The 22274-nt window shown below is 35.9% G+C and overlaps 1 protein-coding gene across 3 annotated transcripts in view; it reads right to left on the reverse strand.

The window, feature by feature from the left end:
- Positions 1 to 22274, reverse strand: part of UBE3C (ubiquitin protein ligase E3C) — a 76291-nt gene that overhangs the window by 9180 nt on the left and 44837 nt on the right. For 2 of the 3 annotated variants that reach the window (XM_005233938.2, XM_013296454.3), the window contains 2 exons: positions 21761 to 22008; positions 8167 to 8379 (listed from right to left, as the gene is read on the reverse strand). In XM_005233938.2, the coding sequence (XP_005233995.1) occupies positions 8167 to 8379; positions 21761 to 22008 (461 nt within the window). Of the gene's footprint in view, positions 1 to 8166; positions 8380 to 16802; positions 16908 to 21760; positions 22009 to 22274 lie in introns of those variants that run through there. The other variant, XM_027781782.2, reaches the window with a different exon arrangement.

Genomic DNA, 22274 nt, shown 5'->3' on the forward strand with positions numbered 1-22274 from the left:
AAGCTGTGCTTGACTTGCTAGGCTCTTCTCTAACTGTCCAGTGATCATGAATTCTACACGATCACATTATGGTAAAAAGCAATGTCTGCTGAGTAAAAATCAAGATTCTGATACAAGCATAATTTACAGAATGACGTTCACAACTCCTACCATTCAAAATCCAAGCTATACATGCTCAGTACTTTCAGCAAAAGTAAAAAACAAACAAACATATCAAGCCCAAACCTTGTTTTTCTACTGGGAAGCTTAACTTTTGTCCTTCAAGTACCAAGGTACCTCAACACAGAAGAATTTTTAATGAAAAAAAACGAAACAACCGCAAACCAAAGATATTGTTAATTGCATCAAGATATAAACCAGGATCAAAGGTTGTTATTACTAACACACTGAAGACCCTTACATATTCTATTCTTTACTACATGAGGATAATTTTGTAGAGTAGCAGCCCAATTGGAAGGAATTATTAGAAAACTAAGAGGAGGATTAAAAACCTGAAAAGCTGAGATACTGTCACCTTCTGAACCCTTCAAAAGAGTGTTTGGTTTTCTGCACTCTGGAATTGGCAATTTTCAATTTTTTTTTAAACAACTGTGCATTTCAGTCTGTGCATGTTTGCATCCTTAAAGCACAGCGAATTAAACATGTGAATAGCTTCTTTTGTAATATGCTTCCCAATAATGTAAGCTGTTCCAGTACTAAGCAAAATGAAAAACAGTAAGATTAAAAATTCACAGTGCTTTTGAGAATTCAGATTTTCACTTGATTAATAGTTTTTTATGGCCAAAAGTGAACATTCTGATCTGTGAATCTGACCTCCCAGATAACAGGCCAGAGGATTCTGTCTAAAGATTCCTGTATTTAACTCAATAAATCCACAGATGACTTACAGCACATTATTTAGAGAGACAGGCAATCCTCGTATAAAGACTCCATGTGATAGAGTATTTACCACTTTCCTTGATAAGCTATAACAACCTGAATTACAATAGGTGTTAAAAATATGTCTTACTTCCCACTTTAATCCTTCAGCTGAGAGCTTCTTGCTTTTGTTACGCCCATAGAAAAAAATTCATTAATATTCTACCATGTCTGTGTGCAGGCAGTACTGACTATGCTTAAACCTTACTCCCTGAAGAATTAAATAAAACAAAGATGTCAGTTTAACTGACTGTTTCATACCCTGCACACATTAGCTTGGTTCCCTTCCGAGTTCCCTTCGACAAGAGCCACCAAGACAAGAGGCAGAATAGCTTTCTGTCCTGATTTCAGCTGGAATAGAGTTAATTTTCCTCTTAGTAGCTGGTGCAGGGCTGTGTTTTTTGGATTTGGTGTGAGAATAATGTTGATAACACACTGATGTTTTAGTATAGAAATGACCTACCAACAACTAAGTCAAGGACTTTCCAGTTTCTCAGGCCCCGACAGCGAGAAGGCTGGAGGGGCACAAGAAACTGGGAGGGGACACAGCCAGGACAGCTAACCTGAACTATCCAAAGGGATATTCCATGCTATAGAACATCATGCTCAATATATAAACTTGGGGGAGTTGACTGGGGCCTGCTGATCACTGCTCAGGCACTGGCTGGGCATCGGTCAGTGGGTGGTAAAGCAACTGTGCATCACTCGGGTTTTTTTCCCTTTCCTACCCTTTGGATTTTATTATTCTCCCCCCTCCTTCTCATTACAATTGCTATTATTATTTCTGTTTAATTTCCATTATTAAATTGTTCTTATCTCAACCTGAAGTTTCACCTTTTCCCTGATTTTTCCCTGATTCTCCTCCCCATCCCCAGGGGATGTTGCTGGCTGGAGTTAAACCACACTTTCCCTGGAGCCCAGCCCTTGTGGAGCCTGGCACTTATGCAGCTGGCCACTCTAGGGGATACCAGCCAGTACCTGGTGCCACGGACTGGCCAGAGGGTGAGGATATTTTTACTGGTCAAAGTCCAAAAGGAGTATTAATGGAAGTATGGGACATGTTCCATACCACAGTGGAAACATCTGATGAAAAGGGGTCACTGCTAAGCTTTCTCTGCTACTGCAGCCAACAATGCAGTCTAGAAACGTAGTGTGTTTCATCCCACCATAGTAGTTTTGCTATTGTCCCTGGAAAGTTAGTCAATAATGGGATTCATCTAATGATTAGAAACTTCTAATTTCCACTTCAAGTCAAATGGGTAAAGTTTGTTCATACCTATTGTTCTTATTTCAATATTGTCCTATAGCTTATATCCATGACATATTACTTACAGGCAGCAACTTCATTAATCTTCCCAGATCTTTTTTCACTGAACCAATGTCAGTCAGGTTCCTTCAATCTCCTCCTAGAAAATACCCTTTTTACAAAGCCTAACAAGATCAGAAAGCTTTCTCTTACTTATTATTTAAATTCCTGTCCTCTTCAGTGTTACAGGGTCAGAGTTACCAATGCTATTCCATATGCACTGATCACTGTTGAGACCTCAACGCTAACAGTAATTAACTACAAATTTTCTCTATTTGTTTTGCAGAACTGCATAATTGTTGTTCTTCTGTTGTTATTTCACCAAATACAATTCTTCTCTTTGACATATGGACACATTGAATTTGGCCGTATTAAAGCATATTTGTATTACCTAACTCATCGAGCTTTCTCAAGAATACGGACACCAACAATAACTTAAGTAATAGTTATTATTCCATTTGTGTACAATAATTTCTGTGAGCTCAGTATTTACATAAAAGGATGCTTGAACTGACTTCCTAAAATAGCAAAGGGAACTACTGGCAGGGTGTTCTAGACAACTGTTGTGTTTTAAGATTCATGCCAGCACTAGGTGAAGTAAAACATCTGACTTTCCTTGCGTGTCAGCAAATAGAAATCAGGGCACAGTTTCATTTATGCTTATGTTTGCATTATAGCAGTATTGTCTCCATCTACGGATGTCGGGAAAGCTGTAATCATTGTATAATAAAAGCTGTTCTCTCTCCCTGTGATTTTTTCCTTTGGTTTGTGGAAGAACGAGCACTGTACTCTTTCTGACCACTATTTTTAGAAAAGAGGAAAAAATACTTGAAGAAATCCTATTTTTCCTACTACCGTTTTGTCAAAGTATCATCACAGTCTGATACAAAAAGGCTAATGTAGCAGGAATAATAAATATATTATGCCATAAAAGATAAGACAGATGTAAAACAGAAGACAGAAAGTAGTATCACTTGGTAGCAGTAAAACCATAGTAAATGTCAATGCACTTTCTACTCATTCAGTGTTTTCATGGCATTTTAAAGGAACTGTTGTAGAATTCCCATCTAATTCTAAATGTCAGGAATTAATTGTCACACTGTGATTGTTGAAGAGTTCCTTTTTCAAAAGGCCACAATACAATTTATTACATCTTGAAAGATTTTTCAGCTTGCGTTTTTATTTTTATCCATCCAATTTTTACCACTAGATGGTGCAAGATGATAACACAGGTTACACAGGATGGGCAAAACTAGAAAACTACCCAAAACGTGTAGACTGGTGTCATCACCTTATTTTCTATTTTGTAAATCTAAAAAAAAAAAAAAAAATTAAAAATCATCTTAACTTGGTTCATTATCAGAATCACTTATTTTTAAAGCAATCAATTCATGCATATTATTGAGATAAGTATTCAGCTCATTCAGACAATACCACAGATAACTGCATTTGATTCCATATTCACAAAGTATGTGTTCAAAATAAAGGCGAAATATCAAAGTAGGATACAAAAAGTCCCATATTTTTATAAATCTGCAAGAAAAGGTGCTTTGCTTTTTTTAGTACTATAGACAGAGGTATTGCATTAGGCCTCTGACTGAAGGTTAGATACAGTTGGAACTACAATTACATGCACTTAGGGTTTTCGTGGCTACAAATTCAATTATGTGTTTCTCCAGGTACACGCTTACTTAAAAAAAAAAAAAGTGATCCACTTGCATTTACATTCTTATTCAAGAAAACCACCACAGTTTGTTAAAAAAAAGTAGTAAATTATTTTATGTATAGCTTCAGTTCAACTGAACAGTTCAATCATTATTATAGCTACTATTTTGAACGTTATCACAATAATGAAGAGGAAAACAGTGAGTAACTATTTGTCAGGAAGAATTTGGAGTATTTATCTTCTAGCTTATTGATAATAATCTGTCACACAAAGTTGATTTCTAATGTGATTATGGACAGAAAATTGCAAGTCTCTGTTGGTAGACAAACTTCATGCCAGCTGCTGCTCACACAGATCTGGCAGTGGCAGCTGCATCCCAAGCTAACAGAGAAAAAGGGAACATTCAGAGAGTTAAGTAGGAAGTATTTCAAGAAAGAATAATGGACATGTCACCTAGGTGCTCTTTTCTTGTGCGTGAAAACATGTATGTCTTCATATAATCATAGAATCTCCAGTACAGTTTCAAAAAGCACTCTTACAGACAGTCAAGAACTCCTACAAACTTGTTTTTAGGACAGATGAAAATATTTTACCTTTCCTCTTGGACTCTGATCACTTTTGTTCACATCACCCCTAAAGCTCTTCCCCATTCTGAAAACAAGTCAATAAAGCTTTTCTTTCTTTCCCTGTCATCTGTCTTCCAGATGTTCAGGCAGGAGTTCCAGGTAGGAGATTGCATTTGAATGCCTAAGAATGCATTTGCCATTAGTGTTATAAATCTGCCTGAGAAGGATCAGCCTCAACTTAAATATTTTGCTTCTGAAAAACTTCCAAAATCATTCATCTAAGCCACTGTATCCTAGAAAAGAAGGCACCAAGACAGCCAGTTTCAGAATTATTTTCAAGGCTTGAAAATTTAAAGTCAAAAAACTCTCCTTTAGTGAGTCAACATATTTTCAGCAACAGCAATGGCAATCACATCTGTTTAAAAAGCCAAAGGTGTCCTGACACTGACTTCTATATTATATAGAATTTCATAGAAACTGCTACTATATATATTATAGTGCTTTACTGTGGATTTGTTCTTCTACACTTTAATTATGGAGTCTTCTGATTATGAAGTATTCTGATCACATTCAACTGTTCCAATCCATGTAATCTCAAAAATCACTGTTTTAGAACAGTCCCTGCAGTACAGAACCTAACATTTTTGCAGGATGAGGAATACATGTCTGAATCTTACTCTCTTCCCCTGGACAGCCACAAAACTCATCTTCCTCACTGCGGGGGTGGGGGGAGGTCTGAAAAGAGGAGGTATTTTCTTGGAATTGTTAACCTTACACTTATTATAAGCATTTTAGAACTATTTTATCACCATCTAATCTACAAGATAAAAGGAAAAATAAAATCAATATACACAGCTTCCTGAAGGCACCTGTAACTGTAGGCTGACATTCTTTTGAGACATTTTTACTGGCCACCATTTTATGCAGCAGATCCAACAACTGAAATCTCAACTGGTATCACTGCATTATACAGTTCTTTATCAAAAACTAAAGCTATTTGGGGTTGGAAAATAAGGTTGATGGCATAGCTCCCCTAATTAGCCGTCTAATGTGCAAATTATTAAGTACCTTTTTCAGCTTCTGGTGAATGCACTTTGACAATAGTTTAATGGGATCTAAAAGCACATTACAGGATTGGAATCAATATGCTGATAATAGAATTTTACCTTCTACTACTGACACGAGGCAATAGAACCTCTTTTGAATGTGTCTTTCATTGCAGATAATGCTTTTGTGCCACAGTTGCTGGATGGACACTGTCATGAGGATAGCTATTTACAATGATAGATTTATGATGCATTTATTGGGCACTAATTTATTAGACACTAAAGTGGTTGTTTAGCTGAAAACTAGAGAAAATGTGCATTCAACATAAGGAGTGCAAATTAAGCTCTTTTCCCAAAGTGAATTAGCCTTACCTTGACACAATTATATTAGTATGCAATGGTTACACCAGTCAAATACTAGACAGAATGTATTTATTAAGGTTTATTAAGGCAATGAAACAAAGAATAAAAAGTAACCTGTTGCATTAAAACACAGAAGACTGTGACAAGAAACAATTAGTTGAACTACACTAAACATGCAGTCTCGTTAAAAGATGATTAATACTTCACAGTTATAGCGTTCTCTCTCCAAGTGTAAACATAGCAAAACAGCATAAGAATATTTAGTTTAACTTACATTGCATTTAATTACTCAGAAACTCACTATTTAATCTTCCTTTTAAAGTAATTCCAAACAATTAAAAATCAGAAGTCTTGATAATACAAGCTGTAGCCCTCAAAGGGATTCTTGCCAAGCCTAATTTGTTTGTTAAAATTCTCTTTTTACAGTTTTTTGTTGCAGTAGGTAGAACTGACATCATCTCTAATTTGGATCTCCTTTTATGTTATTTCTGAGCTATTTCCTCTTTTCTATATCCTTCTACTTTACTTGTTAAGGTAGGTTTTAATTTGTGTGGCTAATTTTTGAGGACATACAGAGTAGATGTATGAAGTATGGACACCAAAACCTCTCCCAAAAATATTCACTACTACTTATTTTTAATTAGAGACTAAACTGCATTTATATTAGCTGTGATCAACAAAACTATTACTTTAAGTGCATTGAAATGAATGGCTTTAGAATACAAACAAAAGATTTTTCTTGCCCTCCACAAAAATTCTAGGTTATATTGCAGAGTACCGTCTTGTGTGCTTTGCAACCTCGTAACCAAATACGCAGATAGAACACAATTTGGTATCCGTCACTTACAGCACATGCTGCAACGCAGCAGGCGCTCTCTGTACAATACTGTACAATAGAGTAGGTGTTCTAGAACATGCTTTCGCATACATTTGTATCACATGCCTTCATTTCAAGTTTTTGAGTGTTTTTCTAAAGACAGCGGTCAGAAGTTTTCATATAGGGAGTGTAACCCAGAGGAAAAAAAGATGTATTGTACCATGCAATTGTTGACTCTCCCCTTCAGTATCATTCATGAACCGCAAATCTGAGGGTACTGTTTTGAATGCAGTCCAGGTTTTAGGATCTCCCATAACAACAGGAAATGGATGACAGGAAAGTCAAGATAAAGTCTGAGCCTGATGTTGTTAAAGCAGAAGTCTTGGACATCAAACTTGCTATGATTTAAGCAGCAGCAGAGAACACCTAACAATCTCCAGGACTAGCTGCTGCATCTCACTGCTGCATCTCGCTGCCGCTTCTGTAAGATGTGCACAGTCCCAGGCTTCCCTGCCAGGCAAACTCAAGAGAACTGCTTACCCCTTTTACAGTCTCTGCTTCTTCCACTAGAAACAAAGCTGAATTCAGATGATGCTGCATGTCATAATGTGGTCAGGTCTAGTTTTTTGATCCAATTATTAATAAATACCATAATCAAGTATAAGTAGACCACAAGTAGTACACAACTTTAAATCCTCAAAAATTAAAAAGGAAGTACGACAAAGACTTTAACTAAGGAGATTAACTGTAAGAGCACATAAAGGCACACTTTTCCAGCTCTAGTGACATTTATTTTCTACTATGAACATAAGTGATCTTTAGTACTCACACAGAGCAAATAAAAGCCATAATCAAATTATATAGTACAACTGCATTAAAACTCACACTTAAGGACCTAACTAACTGGCCCTAACTAACTGCTTTTTGGAAGCACTGAATGCCCATTTCTCCCTCCTGACTCACCTGGTGTCTCAACCCCTCAAAAAACCCCCAAAATATTTAAGGTCTGATTTCAGGACCTCTACTTTGAAAATGACAGCTAAAGGAGACAATGCTTATCTCACAATAAAGGGTGATTATCATTTAAAACTATTCTGATTTCTAACTGATTCCAAAACCAGACAGTACTTCTACAGTTTACATATCCTCTAACTTTTGCAGTTACTTGAAGAGCAATTAAAGAAACACCATAAAATATTTTGTTGAAGAAATTATCTTGGGCAACAGAACTTTTCATGTATGTCTGTTAGAAAATAATCACTATAGTTTACTACGTAAAAGACCAGACCTTTAACTTGTCATCAAAAGTGGTTTTTTTAAGCACACATTAGTTATTGTCTATTCCCAATACTGAGTCAGAATCCCTATGATGCCTCAAAACACACAGCACCTTCAACAGTTATTTCCTATCACTTTAAAAATTAATTAATCATGGTAGTAACAATTCATCAGTCGTTAAAAAAAAAAGTGAAAGCTATTCTTACCTGGGCTTCCCCAAGGTCATTGTTTACCACAGTGAAGTTTAGTCCAAGTTCTTCCACATCGCCTTCATAGCTCTTGAGAAAAAGCAAATTTTTGTACATTTCTGGATCTAGTGAAGCTAAATGATGAATGTCCACATCAGCACTTGTCCCCAGTAATTTTGAGAGGAAAAAACTAGCAAATGGCAACTCCACCAGCATATTTTCATAAAGAGCCTGAAAAACACAGCAATGAAAAGCACATTATAATTTATTGTTGTACATGCAGGAATTCTAAAGGCTATTATCTATTTCTCAACATTTTGGTAATTCCTTCTTAATTTGGTACCTGAATAGGATCTTCTGGTATAGCAATAGCCCAGATATTGCATGAATTTAAAAGCATTCATCTGAAGTTTGAAAACTGAGTATTTTTGTGAAATACCAAGCTCCTAAATTTTACAAATTAATTATGTGGTGACTTACATTAATCTTCTTGCCTAAAGTATGATAACAAACAGAAAGTGTATTAATTGCATAGACTGGCAAGAAAAGCAAAGTTTGCTGAAGGACAACACAACTGCATCAAGAATATCTTCCATATAAAGTTAGCATCTCTACCTTCATTAGCATTTCACAAGCAGTATCCTCTCATTCTTAACAATTGCTACATGTAAAATAGCCAGCCCCTTTAAAATAACTATGTAAAACCAGTACAGTTAAAACTAATCCAAATAAACTATTTTTCTTGCATGTTATACAGATTCATGGCTGTATCTTTTTGGTGAATTCTACTGCTTAAATGGCATCGTCAAACCATCCTAATTTCCCCACCAGAAGCTTACCAGTCATGACAGTACCGTACATCCAATCCTTCCTATGCCTGACACTGTTACACCTGTCAAAAAATTGCTGAACCAAAAGTGAGCCTGACCTGAATATGCAGCACTCACGAAAAATACACTTTTACTGCAAACTGAGAGTTTCCTCAACAATTTTCAAAAATGCACAGAACTCCAGCAATACCACTCTCAGTTGATCTACTGTATGACCACATTGCAATGTAAAGCAAAGCAACTTTGCATATTTTTCATACAATAAGTAACAACTTCTTGTTCATGGGAAGAAAAAAGTACATATGGTAGCTCTCAAAACAAGGTGAGATTGAGACTTCAGCACTAGAAAGAGAAAGCATGGTATTATTTAGAGAAAGCCTACATGAATAAAGGAAAAATAAGAGACCGCTGCCATTCCTGAAACATGCTGGCTGTGCCTAGCCTTTCCCATTGTCTAGTTTGTTTGCCACATCAGCATCTTTAACAATGACAACCAAATCTTTACAGTATCATTAATATCCCTGCCAAGCTGATCAGAAAAGGCATCATCAACGAAACATCATTGTTTGTTCTCTTTTTAGTCTTCAAGAGCAGTGTTTTGTCATTCCTTAATTCCTCCAGAATCTGCTGCAAGCTTAGAAAAGGAAGTACAATGAGCAAAAAAAAAGGAAAAAAGAAGAATAAATGTAGCTGTAATCACTCAATGATATTCCAACAAAAACGTTAAGAAAAATATACACAATTCCTTAAACCTTTGAAAGAACATTTCTATGAGGTGAGTTAGACCTTGCAGAAAGAATTGAGAATAACGAGTTCAAAGCCAGAGGGTGCATTATATTTAGAGCTATATGATTTATTCAAGGTGTAGAAGTCGAAATCCTCATTTGTATAGTTGACTTTAAAAGCAAACTAGAGGGATAAATCATTAATTTGCAATGTATAAGGTCACTGTTTGCTGTTCCTGCATTAGTAACAATAAAGCTATTGTAATTCCTTAAATATATCAAAGCTACCCGAATTTAAAATAGAATTCCATCTATGACTCATAAAATGTAAATGTAGAGGTGTAATTTTTTACACAAGGCAGGTTTAAGCCTTTAGAGCATTTAATATACAAGGACTAATAAATGATAGCACTAAAAACTATGATCACATCAGCTAAATGGATTATAAATTAAATTTCCATAATGTATGCAACTGAAATACAAATGTAGACATAAATCAAGGTATTTTCTAAACACAGGTTAATTACACAAATTCAAAACCTGTCTATTTTTTATGCAAAATAATCCACTTAGCATTTTTCAAACTGGTCTTAAGTCTTAGCCACTTGCAACACTTAATCCTAGAAGCCTATCAATAATTCCTTGTCAGGAAAAAACAGCAATAGGTATATTGAAGAAACTTGTATGTTATTTTTCAAGTGTCTGTCTTTTATGAGTGTTTATTGCTAGAAATTGTGCCAAAATGATTTGAAATAAAAAGGATTAATTATAGTAGAAGCTTTTTAATATAAGTGAGTGCAGCTGCAATGCAATTAATGCAAATTGTGACGCTATCAGGAAAATAAATGTGAACAACATCACTGGCTACTTCTGTTTGCTGCCAAATAACTTCAGTAATTTACTACATTAAGAATCAATAAAAAAATAATGCATTTCAAATGCATCACTATTAATCTTCAGGTAGTTCCAAAGTGAACATTTATAATTTCATCTAAAAACTATATAAAGCATTTTTAAATAAAATAAATTGTGCAACTTGAGAATAACTTTAATTACTCCTTCTCTTAGCCAAGTAATTGCAGTATTAAAAAAAAAAAGTCTTTTTGGAAACAAGACAAACAGTAATGTTTTAATTAGTCTGAAAGTCAAGCTATCCTAATAAAGTTTAATAAAAAATGCACTAACACTCTGGTAAATAAAATTGGTTTTGTTTCAAAGAGGTAAATTACACCATTACAGCTCCAGCACCACACAAAGATGCTGAGAAATGCTGTGTACATCTGAACATGACCAAACAAACTGAAACTGTATTCTTCAGTTTCCCTCTAACTTCCCTGCTTCTCTGTCAGCATGAACTATCAAACTACCTGTCTCTGCCAAAAGGTGTGATTCCACCCATTCCTGCCACAGAAATGAAATAAACCAGCTTTCTGAATCAACTGGGTTTGTTTGCAGGTAGAGTAATTGTATAGTATAGAGGTTACATGAGCATTATGACATGCTGAATAAAGTTCAGAAGTTGCAGATTATTTGTGCTGTGCATTGTTTGTGATGTTGGGTTTTAGGTTTGGGGGTGGGGGGGTGTTGGTGGACTGTCCTGGTTTCAGCTGGGATGGAGTTAATTATTTTCTTAGGAGCTGGTACAGTGCTGTGTTCTGGCTTTGATGTGAGACTTTTCAGTTCCTCAGGCCTTGCTAGGGAAGAGGCTAGAGGGGCACAAGGAGCTGGGAGGGGACACAGCCAGGTCTGCTGACCCAAACTAGCCAAAGAGGTGTTCCACACCATGGGACGCCATGCTGGGTGTATATACCTGGGGGTTGGCCGGGGGGGCAGGTCATGGCTCAGGGACTGGCCGGGCATCGGTGGGTGGGTGCTGAGCAGCTGCCCCGTGCACTATGTGTTCCTTTCTTCCTTTCCCTCTGGATTTTATTCTTTCCCTTCCACTTTTCATTATAACCGTTACTGTCATCATTGTTATTATTGTTCTTTCATTTTTATTCTATATCAATTATTACATTGTTCTTATCTCAACCCTCGAGTTTTACATTCCTCTCCAACTCTCCTCCCCATCCCTCGGGGTGAGGGGGGAGTGAGCGAGTGGCTGCGTGGTACTTAATTACCAGCTGGAGTTAAACCACAGCATAGACACTGTTTGAAGTTGAGCTTTCTTTCAAATCAGAATCCGATCCAGCTCACTGCTACGGCTGAAACCAGGTAGGAAGAGCAAGACCGTTTGCTTCCACGGGAGCACAACCTTAGAGCAGCCAGTTGCCCATGGAAGTCCACCCTGACAGTATTTTTCTTACTGCAGCTAATCTAATGGCCGACACGGGAGATAACTCCTTTCCTCTTTTTTCTTAGTGAACTGTCTTGGGGAGCTATAAATTACTTGAGATGAAATACTGAACTCTCTGAACAGGCCTTCTGCAATATCAACATAAAGGAGGCAGGAGCCCAGCCTCAGTGACAGGCAAGGGACTGGTGCCCACCTCTAACAGAGGGAACCAGCTGTCAGGTTAATCAGCCGCAATATGAAGCTGCAGCATTAGAATATACTTATATATTTACTTTTTAATACAATCACACCCTCCCCACAGAAGCAGTCCTCTTTTTCTCCTCCAGTAGCCAACAGGCAACAATGCTGACAAAGAAACTGGCTTGCTCTCGGAGGGAGGTGAATAATTTCGTTTGACTGTAAGCTCTTGTTCATACATTGCTTCAAGAACTCAAAGCCAGCAAGTTTAACCAATATACATTTTAATACTAAACTCTTCTCAAACTTCAAGTACTCTCACCCTTTGGCAAGTTTCCTTTAACTCTTACAATCGTCACTGATGGGACTAATGCCATTCTATAATGAATTCTGGGAGCTCACATTCCCCACTTTTTTATCTACCAAGCCCCTTACTTGACTTCAATTGTGTCTATCCTGCAGTCCCATAAACTGCAAGCAACTTACATAAAGCAAAAAATCCAGATAGGGAGTCACAAAAGGAGCAATTAGTGGTCAAATATGACATTTGACTTCCTAGGTTTTAACCTTTTGATGGGGGGAAGGGGAATCAAACACCTTAACAGAGCCTATATACCTATGCCTCCTCTAAAGGCTGGGCATTTATTAGCATTCCACTTCCATGGAAGTGCAATTTGCATATGCAAGTTGTGGGCAAGAAGCTAGTCTGAAGCAGAGACAGGGATGTCTACATCAAGGGCAATCACACACGCACTGTAATGCTCATAGGATGACACATTCCCAGAAGCTAAAAGGTTATGTCTGCTAAAAGGGCCAATCTGGACTTCCCAGTCCTATTTCAAACTCATGTAGGTAAGGGATGCTTTTTAGGCAAAGTGATGACATATCTAGATAACCAATAAAATAACTTAAAAGCTTCTGAAACAACTAAACAAAACAGAACAAACAAAGAAGTCTGGTTTTTGATAACAAATTCCTTTCGGTATTCTTCACCCCAGCATTTTCCCATTATCCAAGAAGCCTTGCTAGCTTTTTAAATTTTTTTATTTATTTATTTTTAACATCTATGGGTTAAAAGAAGTTTTTTCTGGTTAAAAGGCCAAGCAATTATTTCACTACGAAAGAAGTAGTATTCAGTAAAAGTAACTTCATACACCTCCCTCCCTCTGTGTGTGAATGCCTGTAGAACACACCAGAAAGTTAAAAACAAGCAAGAGTAACTGAAAGCCTACTGTGGTTAATAGGTTTTGACTTCACACACAAAGCGCACGGACTGAAGCCTATTGTTACTCTTTTAAATATTAGCTAGTTGTGATTACAGTATAGTTCGACTATAATTGATTACAACAGAGTAGCTACAAAAGAAATCAGTATATAGATCACAACTTGGTCATCTAAAGTGACAAATATGTTCAGATACTTATGAATATCCTGAATGCATTCATTAAGCACCTGTGATGTGTGGAAACAAGGAATGGTTCTTTAAGGCAAGCAACTTTAAGAATACAGGCATGCAATTAGTAGCTTTAATGTATCATAGAAGCGTGATCTCAGCTGGAAGGACACTTGTATACAGCGCATAGTAAGAAAGGAAGGAAAATGATGCAGTTCTCTGGGCAAGAAGGACTTCTTCCTTGTTTTCAACACAATGGGAATAACATCTGCCTGGGACTATATATGATAACTATCACAGTATTATTTAAGCAATATGTGGTCACATGAGGTATTGTTAAGGTATAACACTCCAAGATTTAGGCAACACTCTTCAGAAAGAAACTACTTTGTGCCATGTTTTAAAACTGGACAAAATCTAAGCTAGTTATTTCAGACAAATTAGCCGTATACAGTAGAGGTTACGTGAGCATTACAACATGCTGAATAAGGTTCAAATTACATAAACAAATTCACAGATGAACCAACTAAACCTTCCTGACTGTAAGGCAGCTTTAGTGCCTTTACTTATACTTTCAGGTCTACAATTAATTCCATTATTTCTACTTAAGAAAGATTTTTAGTTAAATAATTAATCAGTCATTGTTCCTACTTTCCATTAGTCCTTCACAACCCAGAACTGTATTTTAAAACCTAAACAATGCTAAAGTCATACCCCTAGAGAGACACAGTTAAGGCTTATGGGCTGAGGCAGTAAATGACTGAGCTTAAATTCAGGTATTTCCCTAATCAGCCCCCAAGACCATAACCCTTTCTATTTCAGTCATTTTAAACAGTTACTATTAAATAATACTTAGCACTTACAGAGTGCAATAGATCTTCAAAGCTGTACAGAACCATTAATAAAAATGATAGAAAAATAGCAAAACCATTAGAACTTCCTTCTACCTTATTATTTATATTCGAGAAATATCACACTTACAAAGCCTTTGGGGCCAGAAAAGCCTTTTCTACCCTAATGAAAAAGATAAAACTAAAAAATATAAGCTACATTAAAGTTAACATATATTCATTCCTATATCTGAAGCATTTTTAAAGCTAGCATTTAGTAATTTTAAAGCTAAAATTATTAAGTATATCTGTAAGAAATTATGTGCTTTAAAGGGAGCAAAAACAAATTTATACCGTTCCTAACGCCAATATGAAAAATTAATTCTATCAGGTGGTGTGTCACAATGCAACATGTCTATCTGGTAGCTTTAAGTCACTGTTTCTCAGTTTTCTGAGCTCGACAATAGCAGAGACATCTGGATGCATTATATGACCACAGTAATGGAAAATCTGGTACATTATCTTCCCTATACGGCTGCAAAAATTCATAGTGCATTTTCTGTTCAAATACTAGATGCCTTTTGAAAGAGCAGGAGGCCAAAATTCCACAACTAGATGCCGGTAATTAGACTTCTGAGAGTGCTTTATTAACACTCTTGCAGCAGTGCTACAACCTCAGATGTAAAAATACTTTTTTTTCTGAAAAAAAAAAAAAAAAAAAAAAAAAAAAATAGAGCCTTTTGTAGATTGGCTTTACTTCTGATTTCCCACTCACTGGTAATTTGCAGATCAGTAAGTACAAGTTCACAGAAGTTCCAGAGAACTGGGGTAGGAAGACTCAGATGCGAAGGGCCTGCCTGTCAGATTTGCTACGATCCATGTAAATACCTGAAAATGGATTGCAAGTGTGTGATAAGCACCAAAGAAACCCTCGACTGACTCATTACCATAAAAATGTGGGAATCCATTTCCAAAGACTCCATTGGAGCATATAAGGTATAATGACCTTGAGTTAATTTTTAGTTTTAAAATGGGAAGTCATGCTAGTATTTTTATTCTAAGAATATAGGGCATTTAATTTTATTACAAGAGTTCTTATTACCAAAATAGAGTACTTCAGAAATGTTAGTACCTGCAGAAAACCACCATTTCATCAGCTTAGTACTTTCTTTTTGTTCCAATAGGAACAGTTCTCTCTGTAACTTATATCACACATACGATATAAATTGCAATCAATGTCATTTGGGCGGTTTGAGGGATGGGAGAAGGAAAGACTAGAGGTACTTGTGGATGCGCTGGATAAGTTATCATTCACTACTGAAGTTCCAGTAAAGGCTTAATATATTTTTTTCTTGTCTCAAATTTAAGCGTAATTTATTAAGAACTGAAGATAAAAGGAAGACATCTCCTTATTCAAGTTCTAGTCTTCTGAAAAACTGAAACACTTACTACTATATAACTAACCTCTGGATATGCTTCTAAGATAAATCTCTATTTTAATAGCAGTGAAACCAGTCATTTTTGAAAACAGTTCAAATAGAATAAGGAATTTCAGTAAGTATTCCAAACCTAATTGATTGAAATAGACGTAGGTGTTCCCAACTGAAAAAAGATAAGGATACCATTACCACACACTCTAACTGTTTATTTATTCCCTGTCTAGGAACCTGATTTAGAGGCAATAAAATGCAATCAGTACACAAACCAGAAGCAGGAATCATCTGCTAATGGAACTTTTAATTGAGGACTGACCACTGACATGAGGTAATTCTTTCCATGCAGAACTCCTTGCAGAGACCTCTATGCACTTTATCACAGTAAACAATCACTAACATATGCATTAAAGAAAATTTAAATACATTATGACCCAATAAATATCACAATCCATCAATACACACTTTTCCTTCCTAAAGATTTAGAGTTAGAATACCACATTTCAGTAGTCTTTTAGTGCTAGACATATATTTACAAGGTTAGTACTAACGTAGCTATTTGTAATCAAAAGATAATTGGTTATGTTAAATGAACCAGTACACAAAGGAATTGTCAAGCTGAGTAACTGTGTCAGAAAATAGATTCAGATTAGTTTACATCTACATTCATAAATCACGAAATAACTTCCATAAGGTATCAATTTTGCTCTCTTACGATTGTGCTTCTGCACTGTAACTGTATAATTAAAAGAGCATGCCACTTTACATGGTAAATTTCTGTTTTGATTCCATTTCAGATGATTCAGGATTTTCCAATACAAATGATCGTCAGCTAACTTGTGTTTAAGCAAAATGCTGAGTCTACAAAATCACGTGGAGGGTAACTGAAATTAATAAACCAAAAAGTTCACACAAATTACCTCCTCTTTGTACCAGTACCATAATTCCATACCTACCTTTCTAGGTACTAGTAGCACCAATGGTGGCTGCAGCACAAATCAATCAAGTGTACTGATTTAAGCCAAGTCAAAGTGGGTCTTAATTAAATGGACAGTAAGCAAAGGGAAAGGGCTGCCTAAAAATCAGGAGAAAAAAAAAAACCACAGCAAACCCTTCAACAGTCAGAGAAACAAAGGAAAAGTAGCAGTACAATGCTTGCTGCACCCCCCTATCAAATATTCAAGCATGCAAAATCCAGTTCTCTTGCTTTGTTTCTCTCTACAAGCTTTTGGCACAAAAAGGGCACACAAATATGTTATAGGAAACACTTGCTTGAAGGTTTTAACTCCATATGTGCAGCTTATAAATGATTTCAGAGTTTAGGATCTGATCCAGATCTTGCTGCGAAAAGACTCCCGTTGATTTGATCTATTTTAGATAAGGCCCGAAGATGATTAAGAACTACTTTAGGTTTTTACTGTAGACACTGCTAATCTAAGAATTGTACCTTCCAGCCAGGAATAATGTGTCACACAATAAATGACCTATCAGAGCTCTATTCAAAGTTACAAACAGTAACCACAAGTCACACACTCTTAAGATACAGAAAGCTAATCAAATCAGTAATTAATGGCCTCACATTTACTGCTATGGTAATTAAATTGGTATGTGATCTACTATTACCTTTCTAATGTTCAGTTTTACGAAAATACATGTTTTATAACCTTTTTAAAATTATACATCTAAAAACATTTAGATAGGTGCACAGAACGGTCTGTTATATCTCAAATCAGTACAGTAACCTATAAGAAGTCATATGACATAAACCTTCATCAACATAATATCCACCAGGCCATGCAAATTACTGAATTCTATGTAACATTAAATATTAATGATCAAAGACTAATCCTAGATTGTCTCACCTATCCATCGTCGAAATAATGGATTTAAACATTTAAAATAAACACATCATTTTTGCTCAGTCCTTGCTGCTTCTTCCATCAAAATTCTTTACTTGGCTCCACAAAGGAAGGATTCAGTTCAAAACAACAGTAACTCAAAAAAATTGTCCTTCATACTGCCTTCCCACCCATTTAAGACAAAAGCTAAGTCTTTCCAAAACAAACCTAAAGCATTTCAGAAAACTCCAGTGTCTTCCAAGGACTGCAGATTCTATTGCTTAGAAAAAGAGATTTAATTTTATATTTCAAAGATAGTGCATATATGCTTCAGCAACATGAATGCGTGACTCACTACAGCTCTTCAATATGCTGGAGTAAGAGAAGAGAAATGGAGACAGTAGAATTCAGTATAACCAAAAATACTGAGCGTATTAGACAAAAATCTTTAGTGTCAGAAAGAGTCACCTTGTTGGAGGTGTAAAGATAATCACTGCAAAACATAATACATACAAGAACTAGACAGGTTTATGTCAAAAAGGAGTAAGAGGAAACCATTACAATTATCATTCTAATCTTCCTATGGACTTCCTGCCATATTCTTAAAACTAATGCTGATACTTCTTTGAATGTAAGTAAATTATCATAAGAATTAGCTACTTGATGTCAAATAATTCCAAATGCAAAGAATGTCCCTTTCAACAACATCTGCCACATTAACATCATATAATACATGCAAATGTAAACTGGAAATGGAGAAAGATAATATGGTATACAAGACTGAGTTTACGTCTGAATAATATGGTAAAGTTCAGATTTTACTTCTGTATCTGTCACTGTTCTACTAATCCTTATTTCTGGTGAAATGGTTAACCAGTGTTTCCCTCTTTCCAGGTCTGCAGCAGACCATTCAAGAATCAGCACTGAGAGAATCCTCATTTAAGATTCTCAAGTGTTGCTTCCAAACTTCCCTTCTCTGGCTATGTCAGTTTTAGTTTTGGTAGCCTGTCAAAAATGACAATTTTTGTGTTCTGCCGAGCCAAGCCCACTACATTGACAAAGCTGCAGCAGGGAAGTCTGCATGTGGAAGGATTTTTTTAGTGCTGCCAGAACTTCTGCCCATGGAAAGGAAGTTAAACCGAATCAGGTGCCTCCCCACAGCCCAATTTTACTATCACATCCATACTTCTGGGACACCACATGGGACAAGACTTTGCTTTCCAGGGAGGACAACAAAGAATTTGGGGCTAGAACACCTGTCTGAATGTCCCTGACAGCCCAGGGCACCCACAGTTCTCAAGCAAAGCCTGGGCCTCAGAAAGTCACTGCTATCCTTCCAGTGGCCAAAACTGAATTTTTGAATTTTGAATATTTTTTTTTTAATTAAAAAAAAAAAAGAATTTTAATTCAAGTTTCAAACCCCACCAGTGGTGACAGACTGCTACCAGAGGTGTGCACAGTAAGATGAGCTTTTACTTTTAAGGAAGAGAAAGGGAAATGCTTAAAAGGCACCAAAGTTAAAATACTATTTACATTACAAAGTAAAGTCACTGAAAGTTGAGAAATGTAAACTTTGGAAGTGTTTGAGTGCTGCTGTTGTTTAAGCAAATTAATGTCTGCTTTTTTGCCTTTTTTTTTTTTAAAGAATTATTTCAGACAACATATGCAAGTGCATGATCACATGGTATTATTTCTACCAGGCCTTTTCCTCATCGAGTGATCAGTAAAAGCTGCATGGACAGCCATGCAGTTTGTATAGTATATAATGTCAATTTCTTCACTAACTACAAAAATACACCCCAAGTAGTCAATAATTTTTGTAGGGTTACAAGAATTTAAATTTTTAGATAGGCTGTTTTTAAGGGTAATTTTAAAGTTTTTAGGCTTTTCTACTTTTGAACTGAATAATTAACATAGAAGATGTCAAGCTGTTAGAAACTTCCTGATGAGAAGAAAAAATGAATTAGGTGTGTATCTATGGTACTGAAAGTTAAATGCATTTGGGTATTAGTATGAAATGTCTACCAAGAGACAGAGAATTTCTATAAATTATTATATTTTAATGTATTTGTTTTCTGATAACATTGAAACTTCTTACATTAAGAGTTTTTGGTGGCAGCGCTCTTTACATACTGGTTTCCACAAATAAGAAATTGCTGTGGATGCCTGATTGCTTCCTTTGCATTAGATCTATTTTGTTTACAAAGGGGCTTTTAATAATCCACTATTGCTCTCAAATAACCCTGTGCAAAGCATAAAATGGACCATTTTTGAAGACGGGTGAGTGAGTATTCAATAACTTAACCAAGAACGCAATACTGGCAGGTTTTGAATAGTATGGTCGTGCCTTATCTTTCTGTTTAATTCATCGAGTCTCTAAACACACTACTAAAAACGTGTCTGTCCACCTGGGTAGAGATAATTATAAGTAACACTGTCAGTTCTTACCTTATGTAAATATACTGCAAATACAAAAACAATTTATGCTTTCCAAATGTTAAATAATAGAACCTCTGCTTTTAAAAAGACAAAACCAGAACTATACTTGTAGCACTTTATGGGAAAAACACATTTTTTAACTTCTGTCTTTACGCTAACATTTGAAACCCAATTACAGAAGGCAATGTGTTGTTTTGACAGAAGAAATACAAGGATCCAAAATGACAGTCTTTTTTTCTTTAAAATAATGTTTCAAACTTCCCCGCGACAATTAAGCCCTGCCCCATTCCATGTTAGATAAAAAACAACATGTTTAGAGTCAAGTAACTTCCTTATGATACCACAGCAGTATGTGTTTCCCTACTCCAAAAATCTACAGATGCAGAAAGGAAATGAAAAGTTGGATATGTAACATAGGTCAGAATTACAAACTATTGTAAATAGTCTCACACTAAAAGCGGGAACATCCTTCTAAGATTATTTTATTGAAATGGCCAAATTGAAATTTTCATTATTGAATGATTTTGCATATTTTAAAAGCTAGGACGCCTTAGCAGAGAATTTGCCTACAAAGTGGCAGTTTATAGCAGTTGACTGGCAACTCTGAAGAACAGCATTCCATTTCAACAACTCAAGTTTGCCAACAACATCCTCTTAAACTGCTTCCAGCTACACTAAAAGAACATCCAACTCTACATAAAAATCTCACTGCAAGTAAGCAGGATTTTAGCCTCCAAAATAATTCAGGCAATTAAAGGGAACTTCTACATCTTAAATACCTTCAGTTTTAGATAGCTAAGGAGCAATCAATTCTTCTTTTTTTTCTGAAATGCAATTTGTATTCCAAACTTTGTTTCATAATTATTAGCTTTACAAAAAGTATTTCGAGGGCTTAAAAAAAAAGTAGCCTCATGACTGAACCAGACCATAAAAGAAAACTGAATGTAATGAGTATCTGTAATGGTTTCTCTCTTTTTTTTCTCTCCTCCCCCATCTTCCACCTAGCTCAAATTAGTCTTTGAACATTCATGTTTAGTTAGTCTTTCAACATTCACAGCAAAGTACCAAGCACTAAAACTGAATAAAGATGCAAAATGTACAAAAAACCCAACCAGAATTAAGTGACAGTTAATTTGCATAAGGCTCTTAAGTATGGTAAATGCATATGGCAAATTTTAAATGCTAGCAAGAATTTTACACCTCATACAACTAGAAACTGTTCATTCCTTAAATTGTTAATTTCATATAGCCCAAATGATGGAAGTTTAAGTGTAGTCAAATTCAGAAAGCTCCAGATCAAAAATCACCATAAGTACAGTAGTTCTATTGGCTTCAATCAACTTAACTTTAAGCAACAGAACAAACACAGAAGCAGACACATGCACGCTTTGCTCAACTGGCAGTCAAAAGTATCTCAAATCCTCTGTACTTGTCAAGTATACTTACTAACACTAACAACTTACTAAAAGGAACCAGAATCTTGGGTGATATATAGAAATAATGTTTAGATCCAACATCTGAAAGTTATTTTTCCCCCAACTCTATAAAAATCATCACTTTTTCCCCATCTACCCCCATCTAAAACAAAAAAAAAATATTATGAACTATTTCAGTACTGCTGTAGCTTTATATTATACAATACTGTCTTTACCTTTCCAAGCATTCTTCCAAGAAAGTAGTAATGTCGGGCGTAAGAGTCTCCAACAAGCATCTGTGCAGCAGGGTTAGGATAAAGAAGGCCCTCATTGGTGGTCTTAAAAAATCCCTGGTTAGGGTTAAATCCTGATTTAAGTAGTTCATTCAGAAATTCTCTGAAAATTCCACCACCATCAATACCAGCTTCATCAAGACCATGTGCATTAAGTAAGTGAACACGAATGCGCTTTTTTAGGTCAGGTTCTGCAGAGAAAAAAGAGACAGACAAATTCAAACATAACTATCTGCTTGAGATTTGTTTGGATACACACACGTAACTATACAAACATCTACACTAACTTTATATTAAAAGATTGAACTAGTACATAAGATCAAAATTCTATTACTGGCTTGGATTTGGGAATATTCAGTATGTGAAACTCACTTTGTACAAAGGGTCTTGCTTTAAGAGCATCAAAAGGTGGCAGTGGGAAGACACTAGGAGGGGGAAGGAAATCCTAGAGTCTTGT

Source organism: Falco peregrinus, chromosome 5, assembly GCF_023634155.1.
Source record: "Falco peregrinus isolate bFalPer1 chromosome 5, bFalPer1.pri, whole genome shotgun sequence".
Taxonomy (NCBI): domain Eukaryota; kingdom Metazoa; phylum Chordata; class Aves; order Falconiformes; family Falconidae; genus Falco; species Falco peregrinus.